Source organism: Bacillus rossius, chromosome 2, assembly GCF_032445375.1.
Source record: "Bacillus rossius redtenbacheri isolate Brsri chromosome 2, Brsri_v3, whole genome shotgun sequence".
Taxonomy (NCBI): domain Eukaryota; kingdom Metazoa; phylum Arthropoda; class Insecta; order Phasmatodea; family Bacillidae; genus Bacillus; species Bacillus rossius.
Genome location: NC_086331.1, coordinates 4,894,671 through 4,914,371, shown reverse-complemented (window position 1 = coordinate 4,914,371; position 19,701 = coordinate 4,894,671). Strand labels below are relative to the sequence as shown.

The 19,701-nt window shown below is 42.1% G+C and overlaps 1 protein-coding gene across 1 annotated transcript; it reads left to right on the top strand.

The window, feature by feature from the left end:
* Positions 1 to 493: 493 nt before the first annotated feature.
* On the top strand, positions 494 to 9,733 carry LOC134529046 (vasotab-like). Its single transcript, XM_063362743.1, has 3 exons — positions 494 to 581; positions 6,124 to 6,294; positions 7,871 to 9,733. Exons 1-3 carry the CDS (start codon positions 554 to 556, stop codon positions 7,918 to 7,920), a joined length of 249 nt encoding a protein of 82 aa, XP_063218813.1. The 5' UTR covers positions 494 to 553; the 3' UTR covers positions 7,921 to 9,733.
* The last annotated feature ends 9,968 nt before the right edge of the window (positions 9,734 to 19,701 follow it).

Genomic DNA, 19,701 nt, shown 5'->3' with positions numbered 1-19,701 from the left:
CGTTGTGGCCGGGCAGACGGGGGACTGGATAGAACACTGTGGCCGGCAGACGTGCGACTGGATAGAACACTGTGGCCGGGCAGACGGGGGACTGGATAGAACACTGTGGCCGGGCAGACGGGGGACTGGATAGAACACTGTGTCCGGCAGAGGGGGGGGACTGGATAGAACACTGTGGCCGGGTAGACGAGGGACTGGATAGAACGTTGTGGCCGGGCAGACGGGGGACTGGATAGAACGTTGTGGCCGGGCAGACGGGGGACTTGAAAGAACGCTGTGGCTGGGCAGACGGGGGGACTTGAGAGATCTCGTGTCCTGAGAAGTCTCCTGTCTGCACTCGCCGCAGCCCACGCTATGTTTAAAGTAAACACGAGGCAGCGCACCGCGAGAGGAAACACGGCCTCTGAGTTGCAGTTTTTAATCACGTCTCGAGCGGCCGAGGAATTGAATAAGTTGTCGAGGCGTCATGCCCGGGTGTAATGTGTAAACAAAGTGCGGGTATAAGTACGGTCGCTCCTCAGAAGGACTCAGTACACTCAGCGCGGCTGTCACGATGCTAGGCGTCACAGTTCTTCTGCTCGGTGAGTAGATATACATTTTGACGTAAATATGTCTTAAAAATTGCTTCCATAGTGGGAGGAAATTCGTTAAACGAATGATAACAAAATCGGAGGGATTCAGTTTGGTTTTGCAGCTACATATCTATCAATTCCATCCAAAATTTAATTAAACCAATGGATAGCTAAAGGATAATAGAATTAGTTACACTAAGTGAGGACTGTGACGCATCGCGGGCGTTGGAGGGGGAAGCGCAGCCATTTTGAGGTCATTTTGCTGCGTTTCGAGTTTTCCATTTATTATAACTTTTGACTCGGAGAAGCTACGACGATCGTTTGAGTTTCATTCGTCAGCTCTTGTTTAAACTTATCGATTTCATATAAAAAACATTAGTGTAAAATAATTAGAGTGAATATATATGGCGTTAAAATAATAAAAAAACATGATAATAACATACATAAAATAGCGTATTGTATATTTGGAATAGAATTGTATATTTTGTATAGAATACATTACCTGTTACGTACACGTATTCACGTTCAACACACGGCCGTGTTCATGACACAGCCACACCCCATTTTTTTTATATTCGAGGGACGTTAGCGAGCAAAGACCCCTGAAGGAAGCGACCACGGCTATTACAAGGAACCATTCCGGTTTTTCCTGGAGCTACTTCGCAAACAGGGACATGAACCCGGTTCCCCTGGCATGAAGTGTCGTGTCTTCTCAGCGCGCCACCCAGTTTCATGCTTTGGGATATTGTTTTTTACAAATTCAGTTAACTCTTTCAAGTCACAATTTTGTCAGTTCCTAAGACAACCTTTTGACGTGATAACGACTTATAAATTGATGAACGCTGGCTGCATGCACGAAAAAGCACGACTCATTGTCACGTTCCGCCTGAGCCGAGCGTGCAAGAACCGGCCAACCACCGTGCGAGAAAATCTTCTATAATATCAAACCGGTTAAGGCGGGCTTTTTAACTAATTTTTCGTGATTATGTTTAAACAAATTATTTAAATTAAATTTGCAAAAACTGTAAATAATATTTCAAAATTAAAAAGTATGCAATTTTTCATCAATGTTTCCTTATGACGTTATCACGTAAAATTATCTTCCGTAAACCGACTTTACAGACAAACCCCTCCTTTTTAAATTTTTTTTTTTTGACAAATTCAGTTAACTCTTTCAAATCACACTTTTGTCAGTTCCTAAGACAACTTTTTTTTTGCGTAATAATCCTAGCTCTTGGTATTCGGCATTTTGTGGGAGTTATTACGTGAAAATGGAGCGGATCTATGGGACAATGGCGGCTGCGCGGAAGTATCAGAAACCTCGAAAAAAAGATGGCGGACATAACTAACCCGTAGGGGACACACCAAAAGTGTTTTTATGCCAGTTTAAACTTCATGATAGTGAAACTACCCCGAAATATATTTGGTAAACTACGGTAGTCACAGTAAAATATGATCCCAAGTTTAAAATGACTTAAAAATAATAACTGGCTTTACAATTTATAATGAATATTCTCCTAGTTATTTGCCAACGGTGTTGGCAGCAGTCGGCCTCCGTGGCGTAGTCGGCAACTCATCAGGTTTGGGCGCGAATCTTCGGGTTCGAGTCCCGGGTGTTGTCCTGAACGTCTCCTTGAAGCATACCCATACACCAACAACTGCAAAAACTACAATCACACAACGACTCGGAATACAATAAAAAAACTTACATTGAGGGCAAGGGGTAGTTGGCTCACTGGTGACTGTCAAACTTGCCAGTGTACCATTCCTATTTTAAAAAAAAAAGTACAATGGTGGTAAGATATGCGCGTTTTTTAAGCATGAGGTCCAAGGTTCAAATCTCGTCAAAAAAATTTATACTTGTTAATAAGATTATAATGTAATAATATTAGATAAAAGTAAGTTTGAAATCAGTTCAATAAAATCAAAGATTTGTTTACAGGAAGTATTTACAGACTGATTTCAGTCGTTTAAGAAAAAATGGTATACAAAAATATATTTAGTGTTATGCGTTTTAAAATGTTTCAGGTTAATATTTTGGTGACAAAAACTGTTTAATGAATTTTAAAAAGATTGGCAGCATTTCATTAAAATTCATTGTCGAAAATCAAGTCCAAATCCTGGATCCTTTAGACTGCAACTTTTAGTTTGAAAATTATTTCAAAGATAGCACAATGTTCGTAATGCCTCGTTTCCAAGGTGAGATGTTTACAATCTGTACTGAAAGTCTAGATCACAGAAAATTTTTAACTACGCAATTTTTTTGATACTTTATGAAGTAATAAAATTAATCTATAATGTATAATTATTATATTATAATATATAAAATTATAAAACAGATATGTTTCTCCATAGCCATAAAGTAATATGTTGACTAGAATTTTCACAAGATTAAAGGTTTGATAAACTCCATGTATCACTGGGATAATGATTGTACTTTTACAAGGAAAATCCTTGGAAACCTAGTTGCCAACGACATCACATTCATGTAAAACTACAAGACAGAGATTTGTAAAATTCACATACTACAAAGTTGGAACATACTACTAAGTTTTAGTTTAACAAGAGATATCATTGGCAACATGGCAACAGAGTTTGCAAGGACTTAGGTACCTTTTAACAGTACAAGTTTTTTTTCTTTTTTCTATTACAATGTATGTAGCGGCAGCCAATCAACAATAGACCTCAACATGTTTAGGTACATACTATGTGCGTGTAGTTTAGCCTGGATCCTGAAAAACACGCGAACAAAAACCAAACTTTACCAGCAAATACGATTACAGAACAAACTAAACAATATATATTTTTTTAAATGTTAAATGTGTGTTGCATGAACAGTAATAAAATTGTGCTTCTAGCTGAGCTTATTTTTGTCTCTATAATAATATTCTGTTTCGGCACTTCAAAAATTTATTTTTCTCGGTGTGTGAGATAGACGCAAAATAATCTGAAATGTGAGTATGCCCATTTGAAAGACGTTAAGGGCATTGGCTAGGGTAAATGTCTTGAAAGAAGCCATGCAACGCAGAAATACGAGGGTGTTTTTTTTTGACGTGACAACGTCTAATAAATCGATGAACACCAGCTGTACGCACGAAAAAGTGTCCCGTTACGCACATTGTCCCGTTACACTGTGTCCCGTTACGCTCATTGTACGCTAGCGCCGCATCTATCTCTCTTCCACTCAATTGGAACAACCATCGATTTTACTTTTTCGAGGCACATTAAACTTGAAACACTCCCATCCGTTTCCTACTTTTCATATCATCGTCCTATCCTTAACAGAATAACACAGATTGGAAGAAGTTAAATAGCAAACATGTATAAACATGTATATAACATGTATAGTTGAAATAATCTCTTCGTTAAAGTAATAAACATATTTGAATTAATGAGTGCAAATAAAAGTATATTTATCAATAAAATTGTATATTACATTTCACTCCTTCTTTGTATCCATACAAAATAGCGATAATTCAATAAAAATGTTTCAATTTTATTCATAAAAGTATGCAGTCATTTCATCAATATTTTGTTATGACGTTGTCACGTTAAACTATCGTCCGTAAACCGACTTTACAGACAACTAATGTTTTTCTTAAATAAGGACTGTCCGGTCACTGAGAAAACTGAGCTGCTGCCTGCCGGGCGCATGACTCGCCATCTGCCTGGTCGTCACGGGGTCTGCGTGCTAGGATAACTGCCCCTGTGTACCGGCTTCCCGCATTACACGTCTGCACTGCGAGTGGCCGCGCTTCGCGGCTGCTCTGATTCCCAGGCGGCGAACTCACACGCCGAGGGGTTATATGAACCGGTGCAGCGTTACGAAAAGTGATCAAAACTGAATGGCGATTACGTGAAAAAAATTGGTTGTCTGTAAAGTCGGTTGATGGACGATAGTTTAACGTGACAACGTCATTACAAAACATTGATGAAATGATTGCATACTTTTATGAATATAATTGAATAATTTTTATTGAATTATCGCTATTTTGTATGAATAAAAAGAAGGAGTGAAATGAAATATACAATTTAATTGATAAATTTACTTTTATTTGAACTCATTAATTAAAATATGTTTATTACTTTAACGAAGAGCTTATTTTAACTATACATGTTATATACATGTTTATACATTTTTGCTATTTAACTTCTTCCAATCTGTGTTATTCTGTTACGGATAGGACGATGATAGGAAAAGTAAGAAACGAATGGGAGTGTTTCAAGTTTAATGTGCCTCGAAAAAGTCAAATCGATGGTTGTTCCAATTGAGTGGAAGAGAGATAGATGCGGCGCAAGCGTACAATGAGCGTAACGGGACACAGCGTAACAGGACAATGTTCTTAACGGCGCTCTTTTTCGTGCGTGCAGCCGGCATTCATCGATTTATTAGACGTTGTCACGTCAAAAATGAAGTAGATTTATTTCAAACTAAAAACTATAAATAAAAACCTTTTTCTCACAAGTTTTTTTTATTTTTAAAAATGACCAAACGGGTCTTATTAAAAAAATTATGCTCGTGGTGTCCATGCACGTCACAAGCTAAACTTCTTGCTTTTTATGAATAGATAGAGATAAATTATTTTAATTTTAGATCAAACTATCCACATAAAAATTAATGATGATTATAAACTCAATTGCACAAATCAATACCTCTTTTCCACACGAATAAATTTATTATTGTTGTAGATTCTTTAAATAAAATAAATATGGTAGCGTCAATCGTCAGCCGTTACTAAAACTGGGGAGTAGACAAACACAAGCAGCGTAACGAGAGTTCCGTAGCATCGCTGCTGCGTCATTTCTCCCTTCCGGCCGTTACAACTAGCAGCTATCTCTGTCCCATTCGACCGCTAGCGCATGCTTTGGAGTGGCGTCGCCGCTGAGGATCGTCACAACATGGGAAGCCTACAATTCACTCGTCCTTCTGGACATACCCGAATACTCGCGTTGGCAAGCCTTCTTTTCACAGACGAGAGAGCCAAACCCGAAGTTCCCCGAAGTTCATGCTCGCTTTTTTTCCCGTTCTATCTCATTGTATAAACCCGTGTGGCATTAAATTTTGCGGTCGAATAGGATAGGTTAGCTACATTATAAATACTTCAAAACATTGTTGATGGTTGGTTATATTAGGTAAGTATAGCTACATTAAAAATACTGTAAAATCATTTCATGGTTGCTTAGCAAATAACTTTTTAATATGTAGCTATCCAGGGCTAGGAAACCGTTTTCATGATTTCACAGTATCTTTAATGTAGCTATCCTAACCAAATCAACCGTCCACAATGTTTTAAAGTATTTATAATGTAGCTAACCTAACCTAATTGACCATTAGTTATCATGAGTTGTATATTTATTTACAATGAACAAAAAAAAAAAAACCGAAGATGCACGATCGGACGTTTGGCTCTCTCGTCTGTTCAAAGAAGGCTTGCCAACGTGAGTATTCGGGTATGTCCAGAAGGACGAGTGAATCGTAGGCTTCCCTCACAACACGCAACGTCAAGATGGCCGCCGCGAGAAACAGAGTCGTGTTGCTGGTTGTTTGCAGCTGCGTCCTTCCTGGCCACGCCGGAGGCTGTGCCGCTGGGGCGCAGACCCTGCGACTTCGTGTGCCCGTACAACTACGACCCCGTGTGCGCCGTCAACGCCTGGGGCTACAGGGAGACCTTCCCCAACCACTGCACGCTCGTGCTGCACAACTGCCAGAACCCGTACAACCGTGAGTACACACCCGGCGCCGGCCAGCCCTTCGTACCTCGCGACCGAATACCCTTAATACACTAGCGGATACGCTCGCCGACTTGGCTCGGTGTACGGGCTGGTGCGGCCTCTGTCAGACCGAGCATGCTCGGCTCGCCGTCGGATGGCAGTTCCCTCCGAGCCGAGCCCCGGACCGAGCATATCCGCCAGTGAGTGGCAGGTCCCAACATGCTCGCCCCGAGCCCACAGCGAGTGTGCTGTCTGTTGTCGCATCATCACGTCTTTTAATGACAATAAAGTTCTTTGGGAGGAGTTCATAAATTTATATCGCACTCTTCGACCAGTGTGAATTATAAGGAGTAAGGAATATGTCAATAGGTAGGGGCATGCAGATTTCGCGAAAAGAATGAAAGTTAAAACACTGTAGCGTCGTCTGTGTTTCGTGATTGGGAGAGTTTATCCCAGGTACATATCGATTCTAACAACACCAATCACAGTGATTCAGTGCGGAAGTAAACGTGTTCTGAGTGGCTGGATAAAATATGGCAACGACTTTTCTCGCAGACGGCCGCCAATCACAAGGAAGAAACCACAGGTGCGGGTATACCTTGTTGCAGTCTAATAAGTGTTCAGATCTTTTCGCGAAAAATGCCTGCCCCTAACTATAGGCAGGGGCATGTATTTTCCCCGAAAAACATCTGAACGCCCGTTAAGACTCCAAAAAAATGTATGCTCGCACCAGCAGTTTCTTCACTGCGATTGGCAGTTGGCGGTTGTCTGCAAGGGAATAAACTCATTGCCCCAATTGGCCGGGCCGTGCAGTACGCCAACATAACAAATGACGAAACACAAAACAACGCAACAACTGCTTCGCCACGCAGCTAGTCTCGAAATATCATCGCGAAAAATTGCATGCCCCTAACTAAAGGCGAATGGCCAACACATAAAAAAAAAAATGATCTGGCCGAAACATGTGCGAACCCTGAGAGAATGTAAAAATGTGCCAGCCAGACCATGAACACATCATATTTTGACCAGGCACACGTATCGTTTCTGACATATAGCTTGGTACTGTAAACTAACGGGAATTTTGCATGTCTCAGTCATGTGCATATTATGTTCCTTAATTTATTCATGCAATAGAGAATTTTGATTTTATACAATTTCTTGGACATAAGCCATTGCAGTTTTGCGCTGTTTTTCATTGGAAAAATTCATAAATGCAAATTAAGAAATAAAATGAAAACAAAACCCTACAGAAAACAAACCTAAATCAGCTGACTTCAAATAAATACAGCCAACGATGAACCTAAACAGGTATTATGGTCAACACAACGACGACAGCACAGACGAAAACATTCAAACTTTAATATCCTCCAGCTATTGTCGTCGATTTGTGTGATATTAGTTGGTCGGAAATGCGACAGAATGAACACTGGGTAAGGAAACGGAAACACGCAAATGAATTCCCGAGTGAGAAAACACTGTCGCGCCTGGAGTCGAACCAGGAAAACCAGCGAAGGAAGGTCACCACCACTGATCAGTTCGCTAATCACTGCTTTTCAAAAGTCAATCCCTTATTTTCTTTGTTTCAGAATACTACTTCCTGTACAGAGGAGAATGCTATCCCCGGCGCATATACTGAACGAGAAGAGGACTGCATTCACAGATTGGCCTTTCAGACACTCAAAGACGAGCAAACCCACAACTATGAAACTGAAGAACCAAGAAGAAATTTATTCCCACCCTCAGAATTAAATTATCACGATATTAGAACTATTTAAAAAAAATGTTAAAAAATATTTCCATATTTTAGAAATTGTCTATGCGCACAACTTTTAATTTGATCGACTCCAAATATTTCAAAAATTACTTTTGAATAAAACTTTACCATGCTAATGCTTTAAATGTCTTTTTAAATTGTGTAATTTCAGCTTTTTACCTGAGCTCCCGTAGTAACAAATGCAAACTATTGCTAAAGAAAACTGGGTAACTAGTTGTCACATATGTGCCCTGAGGAAAGGGATTAAACATATAAAATTGTTTAAATATAAATTTTTTAATGTTTTGGTTATATTTATTCATACTGTGCAGAGGGGGTTGGGGGATTCAAAACAAATGGGGTGGGTTGGTGATTAAATAATTTAGTTTTAAAGTAGATATGAAAATAATCGAAGATTCCTGTCAAATGCAACTTGAAGGTTTAGGTTTTTCTGCTGCACGATTACCATGAACTTATCAAAGCATGGTGGAAACGTTAACACAGAATTGACCACTCATTTGGCAGAACTATACAGCTGCGAGATTAAATCAGTACCGACTGGATCATAATGCAGGACGTTTTCTGAAGGAAGTTTAAATGCATCATACCCATGTACTAAATCTAATTAAAAATAACTTACCACTAATTAAAAAAGAATGCACAATTATTGTAACATTTTGAGAAATTCAAAATCAGTCTTTACAAATTGGAAGTGTTTGCAAACTGAAATTAAAGGTCAGAGTAATTTTTTATACAAACAATTCTTTAAATTTCTTTAAAGTGTGGTGAGAAAATAAGTAAGTATTTTTTATTTAGCTTGGCAAAGGGACACAGAAAAATATCTTAACTAGTTGGAACCAAGATTCTTAGCGTAATCAGTATCTTCGCAGCAGGCTAGACTGAACTTTCGTAATGCACACTCGAGTCCTTTGGCTTTTTGGTACTGGCTTGGAGTCACACAGGACGTGTCAAAAGAACTGGATGACTACTGGCCCACCATACCCGCAAAGCAGATGTTCACAACCTTTCAAGTCTACTTTGATACCACATGAATATGCGCAAGTCTCGCGCCTAGAATTTGCATAAATCTGCGAAGAAATTCGAAATATTGTCCGCAATAAGGTGTAGCTTTTTATTTTGATTTTAGCGTGATTTATTTACACAGCAGAATTACATTGAATTTTTATTTCACATACGCCGTTAGGTTTTTAAAAGTTTTCCGTTTAAGAATAAATTGGTTGGTCTAAAGACAAATCTAAAAAATAAATAAAAACTGGTATACTTTTAATTATTTTTTGCTCCAAGCTACACACTACACGTTACCTGAAAAATAATTGCGTAAAAGTGATGTTCCATTAAAAACCGATTTGTATTTCGAACGTACGAATAAGTGAATATCAAACATTCACAAACTTTTTACTAATTAAACCAATCAGCTTTACGTTAAGTTGAACAACAAATCTTAAGCATGTGTTTTTTTTTTTTACAGTGATACAACGAATATTGTGAGATTTTGACGTGACAACGTCTAATAAATCGATGAACGCCGGCTGCACGCACGAAAAAGTGTCCCGTTACGAACATTGTTCCGTTACGCTGTGTCCCGTTACGCTCATTGTACGCTTGCGCCGCATCTATCTCTTCCACTCGACTGTTTATATATATATATATATAATAAAGTGAATTGAAAAGTTAATGTGGTTTTCATTGCTTATTACAACAATTTCGGCAATAAAGGTTAATAATTATTCTTGCATTTTAAAAATCTGATTACTAGTATAATTTCAAGTATTTATTCTTTTATTACTAAAATAAAAATTATTCAATTTTATTCATAAAGTATGCAATCATTTCATCAAAGTTTTGTTATCACGTTAAACTATCGTCCGTAAACCGACTTTACAGACAACCAATTTTTTTTTTAAAAATTACATCGCACACGGTACAGTTATGTTATGCTCGTTTGGAGCAAAGCTTACTCTTGACTGGCTCGCTAAGGCGAAATGGACTGAGGTTCACGTCTCGTTGATGTACAGGTCATCAGAGACGAAGAAAGGTTTGTTGAGGGGGGGGGGGGGGTGAATAAGAACAACGTTCGCCAAGTTTCCCGCTTGTGGAAAATCCATTGGTTCGGCGGGAATAGAACCCGGATCTCCTTTGTGGGAGGCGAGTGATCTGACCACGTGACCAGACAGTGACGTGAACTGTTCAGTTCGCTTATGCCTGTCTGCTACGTTTATTCTTCAGTGAATCGTCAGACGCTCTTGTCAATGTACGAGCGTCAAAAGTTTCCACAATCGTTTTTGACGACTTACTAACTTTTTTTGCTACAGAAACATTTAATGCCAATTATTTTTTTGGAGTGAATCTTCTTTGCTGAGGGGGCTACGATTTTCGAGCGTTACGAAAATTCCGATCGCATGAGGGGAGTAGTTAGGTACGTGGTGGGGGAACCGGTTATGGAGGAGACGGCAGGGGAGAGGTAGAAATGACACAGTATACTTGCACACCTCCATACTTTACACTTGAATATTTTCATAATTTCACACTCGCATACTTGCGCAATAGCATAATTTAGCGCTGGCATACTTACATATATTTTTTTATCTGTGACCTCAGGCAAAGAGATTTGTGTTTCCCGTACCTTATAATATAGTAAGCAAGAAGTTTCACTTCTGTAGCTAGTGGACTTCACGCACAGAATTTTTTTTGTTACAAAAAGATTTAATGTAAATTATTATTTTTTAATCTGTGTATGGTTCTTATAAATTAAATTTTACAAATCACAGAGAATGCAGAGTGCTCTTGGAAAAAAATATATATTTTTCTGAGGATCCTTTAAATATGTCGGCATCATCGAGCTTAGCTCAGCCCGGCGGTCAGAATTCCTGATTCGGCGAGACTCTTAGTCAGCAGCTCGGATTGGGACTGGACATTGTGTTTTCCTGTTGTCTCCGGACAGCTCCTGCCTGGGCACTGTAGTTGCCATTTTCCAGCTGGGGCTGACGGCGGTCGTCGCCCGACGAGTGCAGTCGCATCCGGGCCTTAACCGGCTGTAAACCCGCCGGGCCGAGGTACGGCGGGTCGGAGGGTTTTCCGAGGCGACGAGGACACCTCGTGGCTGCACTCTGAAGTGTGATGGTCTGGTCTAGCTACAAGCGAACAGTCTGCCAACGAGACCAAAAGTTGGTCGTAGTGCGGGGAGAATCCACCATGTTTGAATGGTGTCCCGCTGAGGTTTCCTCTAAGGCCCCAAATTCTTGTTGGGAAGGACTCGTACTTGGGAGTGGTGCCCCGAGTGCTTTAGGGGCAGGCATTAGGGTTCCCTAACCCTCTGATGTACCGGCGTGCTGAGCGACGAGAACTGCTCCGGTTACCAGCCTGGTCAGCTGGGAGAGGTTGGGTAGGCCTCCACCGGACCGCGGGTTCGCTGGGTGATTGAGGAGTCCCAGTGTGAGAGCGGGAGACTGGGGTAGGCGCCAGAAGTGATGACAACTCCGGAGGGCTAAGGGAGCATCCAACTTTCTGGTTAGCTGAGTGGAGTGGGGGGCCGGAGGTGGTGCATAAACTGAGATGGGTAGCCTCAGTCCCTTTGCATAGCCAAAAGCACTAACGCTCCTCCTGGTTGCGTATGCGGCGTATCCGCATCCACGCCCGTGGGGGCCCCAGGGCGGTAGGGCTTTCGCTAAGAGCGCTGGGTTACCAAAGAAAAGGGGGCGAAACCCCTGTGACTGTAATACTGCCTCCGGACAGCGGATTGGCAGGCAGGGACGCTGGCTGCTTGCAGCTGAGAACGCCAGTGTAGACTGTCCTGCAGTGGCTGGGGATCTCTTTGTCGCCCGGACCTGATGTCTGGAGTCCGGAGCGGTGCTCCTCCGGCTAGACTCCGGGAGCACTGGCAGATGTCACAGCCTAGCTCCAGGCCCTCCGGCTAGACTCCGGGAGCACTGGCAGATGTCACAGCTTAGCTCCAGGTCCTCCGGCTAGACTCCGGGAGCACTGGCAGATGTCACAACCTAGCTCCAGGCCCTCCGGCTAGACTCCGGGAGCACTTGCAGATGTCACAACCTAGCTCCAGGCCCTCCGGCTAGACTCCGGGAGCACTGGCAGATGTCACAGCCTAGCTCCAGGCCCTCCGGCTAGACTCCGGGAGCACTGGCAGATGTCACAGCCTAGCTCCAGGTCCTCCGGCTAGACTCCGGGAGCACTGGCAGATGTCACAGCCTAGCTACAGGCCCTCCGGCTAGACTCCGGGAGCACTGGCAGATGTCACAGCCTTGCTCTAGGCCCTCCGGCTAGACTCCGGGAGCACTGGCAGATGTCATAGCCTAGCTCCAGGCCCTCCGGCTAGACTCCGGGAGCACTGGCAGATGTCACAGCCTTGCTCTAGGTCCTCCGCCTAGACTCCGGGAGCACTGTCAGATGTCACAGCCTAGCACCAGATCCTCCGGCTAGACTCCGGGAGCACTGGCAGATGTCACAGCCTTGCTCTAGGTCCTCCGCCTAGACTCCGGGAGCACTGTCAGATGTCACAGCCTAGCACCAGATCCTCCGGCTAGACTCCGGGAGCACTGGCAGATGTAACAGCCTAGCTCCAGGTCCTCCGGCTAGACTCCGGGAGCACTGGCAGATGTCACAGCCTAGCTACAGGCCCTCCGGCTAGACTCCGGGAGCACTGGCAGATGTCACAGCCTTGCTCTAGGCCCTCCGGCTAGACTCCGGGAGCACTGGCAGATGTCACAGCCTAGCTCCAGGCCCTCCGGCTAGACTCCGGGAGCACTGGCAGATGTCACAGCCTTGCTCTAGGTCCTCCGCCTAGACTCCGGGAGCACTGGCAGATGTCACAGCCTTGCTCTAGGTCCTCCGGCTAGACTCCGGGAGCACTGGCAGATGTCACAGCCTTGCTCTAGGTCCTCCGGCTAGACTCCGGGAGCACTGGCAGATGTCACAGCCTAGCTCCAGGCCCTCCGGCTAGACTCCGGGAGCACTGGCAGATGTCACAGCCTAGATCCAGGCCCTCCAGCTAGACTCCGGGAGCACTGGCAGATGTCACAGCCTAGATCCAGGCCCTCCGGCTAGACTCCGGGAGCACTGGCAGATGTCACAGCCTTGCTCTAGGTCCTCCGGCTAGACTCCGGGAGCACTGGCAGATGTCACAGCCTTGCTCTAGGTCCTCCGGCTAGACTCCGGGAGCACTGGCAGATGTCACAGCCTAGCTCCAGGCCCTCCGGGGAGCGGGGTGGAGGGGACATGTTTGTCAAGCCTGTTCGGTCGAGCAAGCAGATCTCTGGATTAGGCAGAACTGCAAGTCGATCCCCAATCGACCCTCATCTGGGAGGGGCGCGAGTACTTCCCACCGGAGAACACGCGGATGCTTGGTCAAGCGTGAACACTTCAATACAAACCCCTACGAGTCACAGGTGCAAATACAGAACACAACAAACAAGAATTACAAGATGGAATTATAACTACGTGTTCACAAATAAAACCCAAATTCAAAAATAAATATAAGAAAAAAAATCCGGCGGTGACCAAACGAATAAGAGAAAAAAAAATTTATATTTATAACTTTCAAATAAAAATAAACAATAAAGAATATGTTGTGTTTGCAGGTCTAAACAATAATGTAAAGATTTAAGTGTCTAGAGAATCAATATAAACATGAAATGTATGAAACAAGAAGTAAATAATACAGTCTTAACTTACCAGACAAATAATAAGAGGAAAACTAAGGCTAACAGAGATGATAAATAGTATAAAAATAAACGAAAAATAAACATGTTAAATATAGGAAACATATACGGAATTAATAAACTCATTACTACCATTAACTACAATAGAACAAGTCAAAATGGAACCTAATACTTATATAAGAAACAGAAACAGTATATGAAGAACCAGCCACAATAGGAGAAACAACATATGCGATAAATAAAAAAGCTAAAAATATTTCGCAAGATATTAAATTTTTTAAAAGATTCTAAATAAACATTTATATAATGGTATAGTAAAAAAATAAAAAATTGTAATGTAGCAGAAGTTTACTTTATTGGTTCCTTAGTATAAAAGTACAAGAAGTAGGTGCCAAATTCATATTGTTTCTAATGATGTGGGTAGAAAATTAGTGTTCGTAAAGGATAGCCAAATTGATTTTTTATACAGTTTTATTTGAGATTAATATTTACACCTTAAATTTAATCGAGAACACTCTCTGATAAATATCTGTCTGTAAAATCAGTCTGACGCCGATCAGTCACACATCAGCCTGCACACTGGAGCCTGGCTCCTCTGCCGGCCTCTGTCCGCTCACCGCAGTCCTCGACTGCCTCACCACTCACCCATGCACCGTCCCTGTCGCTACTGTCGCTACTGTCTCCCGACTCGCTACCAGACTCTCTCTCGCGGGTCCTCGGTAGCGCCGAACAGTCGCTCCTCTGCCGGCCTCTGTCCGGTCACCGCAGTCCTCGACTGCCTCACCACTCACCCATGCACCGTCCCTGTCGCTACTGTCGCTACTGTCTCCCGACTCGCTACCAGACTCTCTCTCGCGGGTCCTCGGTAGCGCCGAACAGTCGCTCCTCTGCCGGCCTCTGTCCGGTCACCGCAGTCCTCGACTGCCTCACCACTCACCCATGCACCGTCCCTGTCGCTACTGTCGCTACTGTCTCCCGACTCGCTACCAGACTCTCTCTCGCGGGTCCTCGGTAGCGCCGAACAGTCGCTCCTCTGCCGGCCTCTGTCCGGTCACCGCAGTCCTCGACTGCCTCACCACTCACCCATGCACCGTCCCTGTCGCTACTGTCGCTACTGTCTCCCGACTCGCTACCAGACTCTCTCTCGCGGGTCCTCGGTAGCGCCGAACAGTCGCTCCTCTGCCGGCCTCTGTCCGGTCACCGCAGTCCTCGACTGCCTCACCACTCACCCAAGCACCGTCCCTGTCGCTACTGTCGCTACTGTCTCCCGACTCGCTACCAGACTCTCTCTCGCGGGTCCTCGGTAGCGCCGAACAGTCGCTTCTCTGCCGGCCTCTGTCCGGTCACCGCAGTCCTCGACTGTCTCACCACTCACCCACTCCGCGCCGCAGCACCGTCCCTGTCGCTACTGTCGCTACTGTCGCTACCAGACTCTCTCTCGCGGGTCCTCGGTAGCGCCGAACAGTCGCTTCTCTGCCGGCCTCTGTCCGGTCACCGCAGTCCTCGACTGCCTCACCACTCACCCATGCACCGTCCCTGTCGCTACTGTCGCTACTGTCTCCCGACTCGCTACCAGACTCTCTCTCGCGGGTCCTCGGTAGCGCCGAACAGTCGCTCCTCTGCCGGCCTCTGTCCGGTCACCGCAGTCCTCGACTGTCTCACCACTCACCCACTCCGCGCCGCAGCACCGTCCCTGTCGCTACTGTCGCTACTGTCGCTACCAGACTCTCTCTCGCGGGTCCTCGGTAGCGCCGAACAGTCGCTCCTCTGCCGCCGCGCGGGTATCGCCGGTAGGTGGAGACTCTCTCGCCACTCCGCACCACTGTGCCTGACGCGGGGCCCTTTTATACCCGCGGAGGCAGGCGTGGAAGCATCCAGACGCCGCTCAACCCCCAGAACTCTCCAGACCTCCCGGCGGCGGCGTGTTGGTGAATACCAGGCCATGCCCGGGCCCGCCTCCAGGGCTGAAGCCAGGGTGAAGGGAGCAGGGGGAGGCCATGATTGACAGCCGCTAATGGCCAGGCAAACACACCTTCCCTCGCAGGGGGGCGGGGAGGGTCCGTGGCCGCCCTAACTCCGTGGCAGCCGGCGGCCAGCGTTACAACATAGACCAATATGCTTGCTATCTGTAATTTTTTTTTGGAAAACATTTGAATGGATTATACTAAAATTGATGAACACAGATAACAGATCAATATCTTAATGAAAATAAATTTATTTTCCGGAAACATTAATCTAATGAAAATTCAATTAATAAATTACCGAAATTCGTAAATACAGTGCAATTGTAAATTTAAATTATATCAGCAATGTCTTTTCATCACTAACATAATATAATACAAAATAAGTTTTAAACCATTTGGAAATCAAAACACAGTAAAGAAAGTAATCTGGGACTACGCAAACAAAATTAAATCAAAAATTGAAACTACTTTAATAAACAGGAAAATGAATAAAGGCTGTCCTCAAGGTTCCGTTTAGGACAAATTTTTTGGAATATGTTTAAAAATGACAATCTAACAAACAAAAATATTAATCAGGAAGCTAGAACAATAGTCTTTGCTTATGATATTTCTATATTAGTTTCTGGACAAAGTAGTGTACGATTAGAAGAACAGTAACAAACTATTCTGTAATACACGTATAATTTAATGAAGATGCATTTTTACCAGGATCTCGAGGAGATAACCTGTGTATTACAGATCACGGGAGATCTTCAAAAACGGTCACAAATTATCAAATCAATATAAATAAAAAATGTAAATGTTCGTTTGTACAAAATCTTAAATCACTGAAAGTCCTTCACCGACTGCTTTGAAATTTTGACACAACATTACATTCGTATACGCGCGTGATTTTATGTAGTAAACAAAATTTAGAAATTAATAAACAAGGAGAGCGTGTAACTCAGTACATGTGATAGAAGTGAAACTTCTTTGGCAATTCAGACCTCGACTCTTAAGTGCTCTCTTTATATCTCTTTGGCGCCAGTAACTTTTAAAAACAATGTTTGACGAAAACGCTGCATTAAAATTCTACCTTTAAATTGTAATTGAAGTTGTACTCTCTTCGCACCAAAAGACGTTTCACGTCGAAAATTGTGAAATTACACATAAGAGAAACGTATGGTTTCCCGCTTATTTTTATGTAACCAGACTAGAGACCTGCAAAATTCGCGGATTCATTCGGTGATAGGATATAATTCAAACGCATATACCTCTTAGATAATTTTGCTATTGGCTTACTGTTCATCTGGACGAATCTCAACCAGTTATAAACCTTCAACCAAAGAAGGATCGAAATCACAGACAAACCAGCTGAGACGACTTACAAGTCGGCAGGCAATGAACTTACGTTATTTGCCCGAGTGTACAGGGGTATGTGCAGTCTATCCTGAAGGCCATCGAAACCACGAATTTTGCAGGTCTCTAAACCAGACTAAGCAACAACAACGCTTGGCCAGGTACAGCTGTATAACTGTATACATAAAAAATTAAAATGTTCGTTCAAAATCTTAAATCTCCGAAAGTTCTTCACCGATTGCTTTGAAACTTTGACACAACGTTGCATTCGAATACGCGCGTGTTTTTATATACATTTGGCATACCTGTGGCGGGTAAAAAGATAGATAAACATATAGATAGGTAACAACATAGATTTTTAATACTTTCATTTTAAGAGTGACTTATATAGAGGTATAGAGAGATACATAGCTATTGGTATAAGAGGATAAATAGGTATACTAGCGGACCCAACCGACGTTGTTCTGTTCAAACGTTTTAAATTCGAAAATTTACAGGAAATTTCCCTGAATCTAATCGCAGCGTCATATGCCGAGTCGAACTGAAATTACTATAATTACTATAAGATACTATAAATGCTATAATGTTATAATTTATTTTTCAAACTTATATTTTTATTTTCAAAGAGACATCAATACGTCATAAGTTGCATAGAATAAAATGAGAACGAACAATTATAATTGTAGGTTAAGTTGATTGTTATTGAATGCATGTCTATACATAATTAAAAGTAATGAAAAAACGTGTTAAATACTCACTTTGATACTGCACCTTACATATTTTCCACAATGTATATTTTTTATTACATTTTAATATGTAGAATAAAATGAGAACTGACAATTTAAATTTAGAGGTTAAGTTGATTGGTATTGAATTCACGTGTATACATTATTAAAATCACGAAAAATCATGTAAAATACTCACTTCAATACTGCACCTCACAAATTTGCACCTATATTTTTAATTACACTTTACAATGTTATTTCAATAAATAATAATATAATAATCTCAATAACCAATTATATTTTAATGTAATAACAACAATTCTTAAAATCCATCCAAAGATTAACAACAACACATAAATAAATACACAACACACACCTAAACCTAAACCATTCAAAGATCAAAAACAATTTATAAATAAAAAATTAATTAAATAGTAGTATATAATAGGGCATACTGGCACAGGCTTCCAGGCTGTGGATTGATGATTGTCGTCCGCCATCTTGGATTGTGACGTCACGGCGGCCATCTTGGATGACCTTGACCTTGACCTTTGACCTTGACCTTTAATTTGATCCTCAAAAATCGCCAAAATTGGGCAAAATTTGCCCAAAATTCCTCAAAATTCGCCAAAATTTCCATTTATGTGGAAATAAATTCCGCCAAAAAATCTCAAATAATTCCACAGTTCAAAAATTAGGATTTCGAAAATCCTCAAAAGTCGCTTTGCCCTAGAAAAAACGAAAACTCCTAAAAGCGGCTTAAAACTCCTAAGAGCTAGCCGCTTATAAGCCGCCGACCTTGAAAATAAGGATGTCATGGCAGCCATATTGGATGATGACGTCACCGTTGCAAATTTTGTTACGGCCGCCATCTTTAACTTTTTTATTTATTATCCGATTTTAATGAAAACAAATTAAAAATTATAAAAAAAAATCCATTTAATAAAATTTTAATAAAAGATTTATAAAAATTGAACTTTTTAGACACGGAGTTCGGAGTCCTCGGTTCGAACCCGGTGAGGGCAAAAAAATTAAAAATGGCGACCGATCCTTCCCCCCGTGGTGTGTGCTAGCAGACTGACTCCCACCACTTTTTTTCAAAGCATATATATCGACAGTGAGCATGACGTCATGTCCGCCATCTTGTCTTCGTAGTTGGAAACCATCATAATTGTATCGGCGGTGAGAGTGCGCTGACGCCTAGTTAGTTTGATTCTTACCCGCTAGAGTGCAGTAATCATTTATTACTGTGACACCCGCCATCTTGAAATTTGGCCGCCATCTTGAAAATCCGTAATTATTTAGCTAGAAATTCGGGAAAAGTTCCAAAATTCATTAAATAAATCACTCATTAATTTACATATTGATTCGATCGATTCACGTCCTCGGTTCGATACCCGATCGATGCAATATTGTTTAATTTTATGAAAAAATAATAATTTCAATAAACCATGTTAAAATTTCGTAAAGAGACTTTAAATCCTCTACTACCATCATCCTATCAGACGTCAAGACTACCATATTGGAAATTCGTAATTTTAATGCTAGAGATTCGGGAAAAAGTTCAAAATTCATTAAATAAATTTATAATCAATATACTGATTGATTGGATCGACTAAGGTCCGTGGTTCGATCCCTTGTCGATACAAAACAACATTAATATTTTAAAAAAGTACCACTAAAGTGTAAGGTTTGAGAAAATTAAAAACACCGCAAGTTCTTTTAAAAAAACTTTTATTTCATACATACTACACTACTACAAGTACAAAAAAAAAACACTGACAAATTACTAAAGTTTTGTGGATTTCTCGATTCAAACAGTCTTCTTATTGTACGTACTAAGCCTTTTACATGACTTTAAATGTCTATACGATCCGTTCATCACCACAGCCAGAGACGGACTGAAGCTCATATCACTTATATAGTCTCATTAGCCGGTACAAC

Excerpts from the sequence above, each read along its gene's own strand:
- LOC134529046 (XM_063362743.1), top strand. The coding sequence starts at position 554 with ATGCTAGGCGTCACAGTTCTTCTGCTCG. Across the intron at positions 582-6,123 it reads CGTCACAGTTCTTCTGCTCG|CTGCGTCCTTCCTGGCCACG; the intron begins GTGAGTAGATAT and ends GGTTGTTTGCAG. Across the intron at positions 6,295-7,870 it reads CTGCCAGAACCCGTACAACC|AATACTACTTCCTGTACAGA; the intron begins GTGAGTACACAC and ends TCTTTGTTTCAG.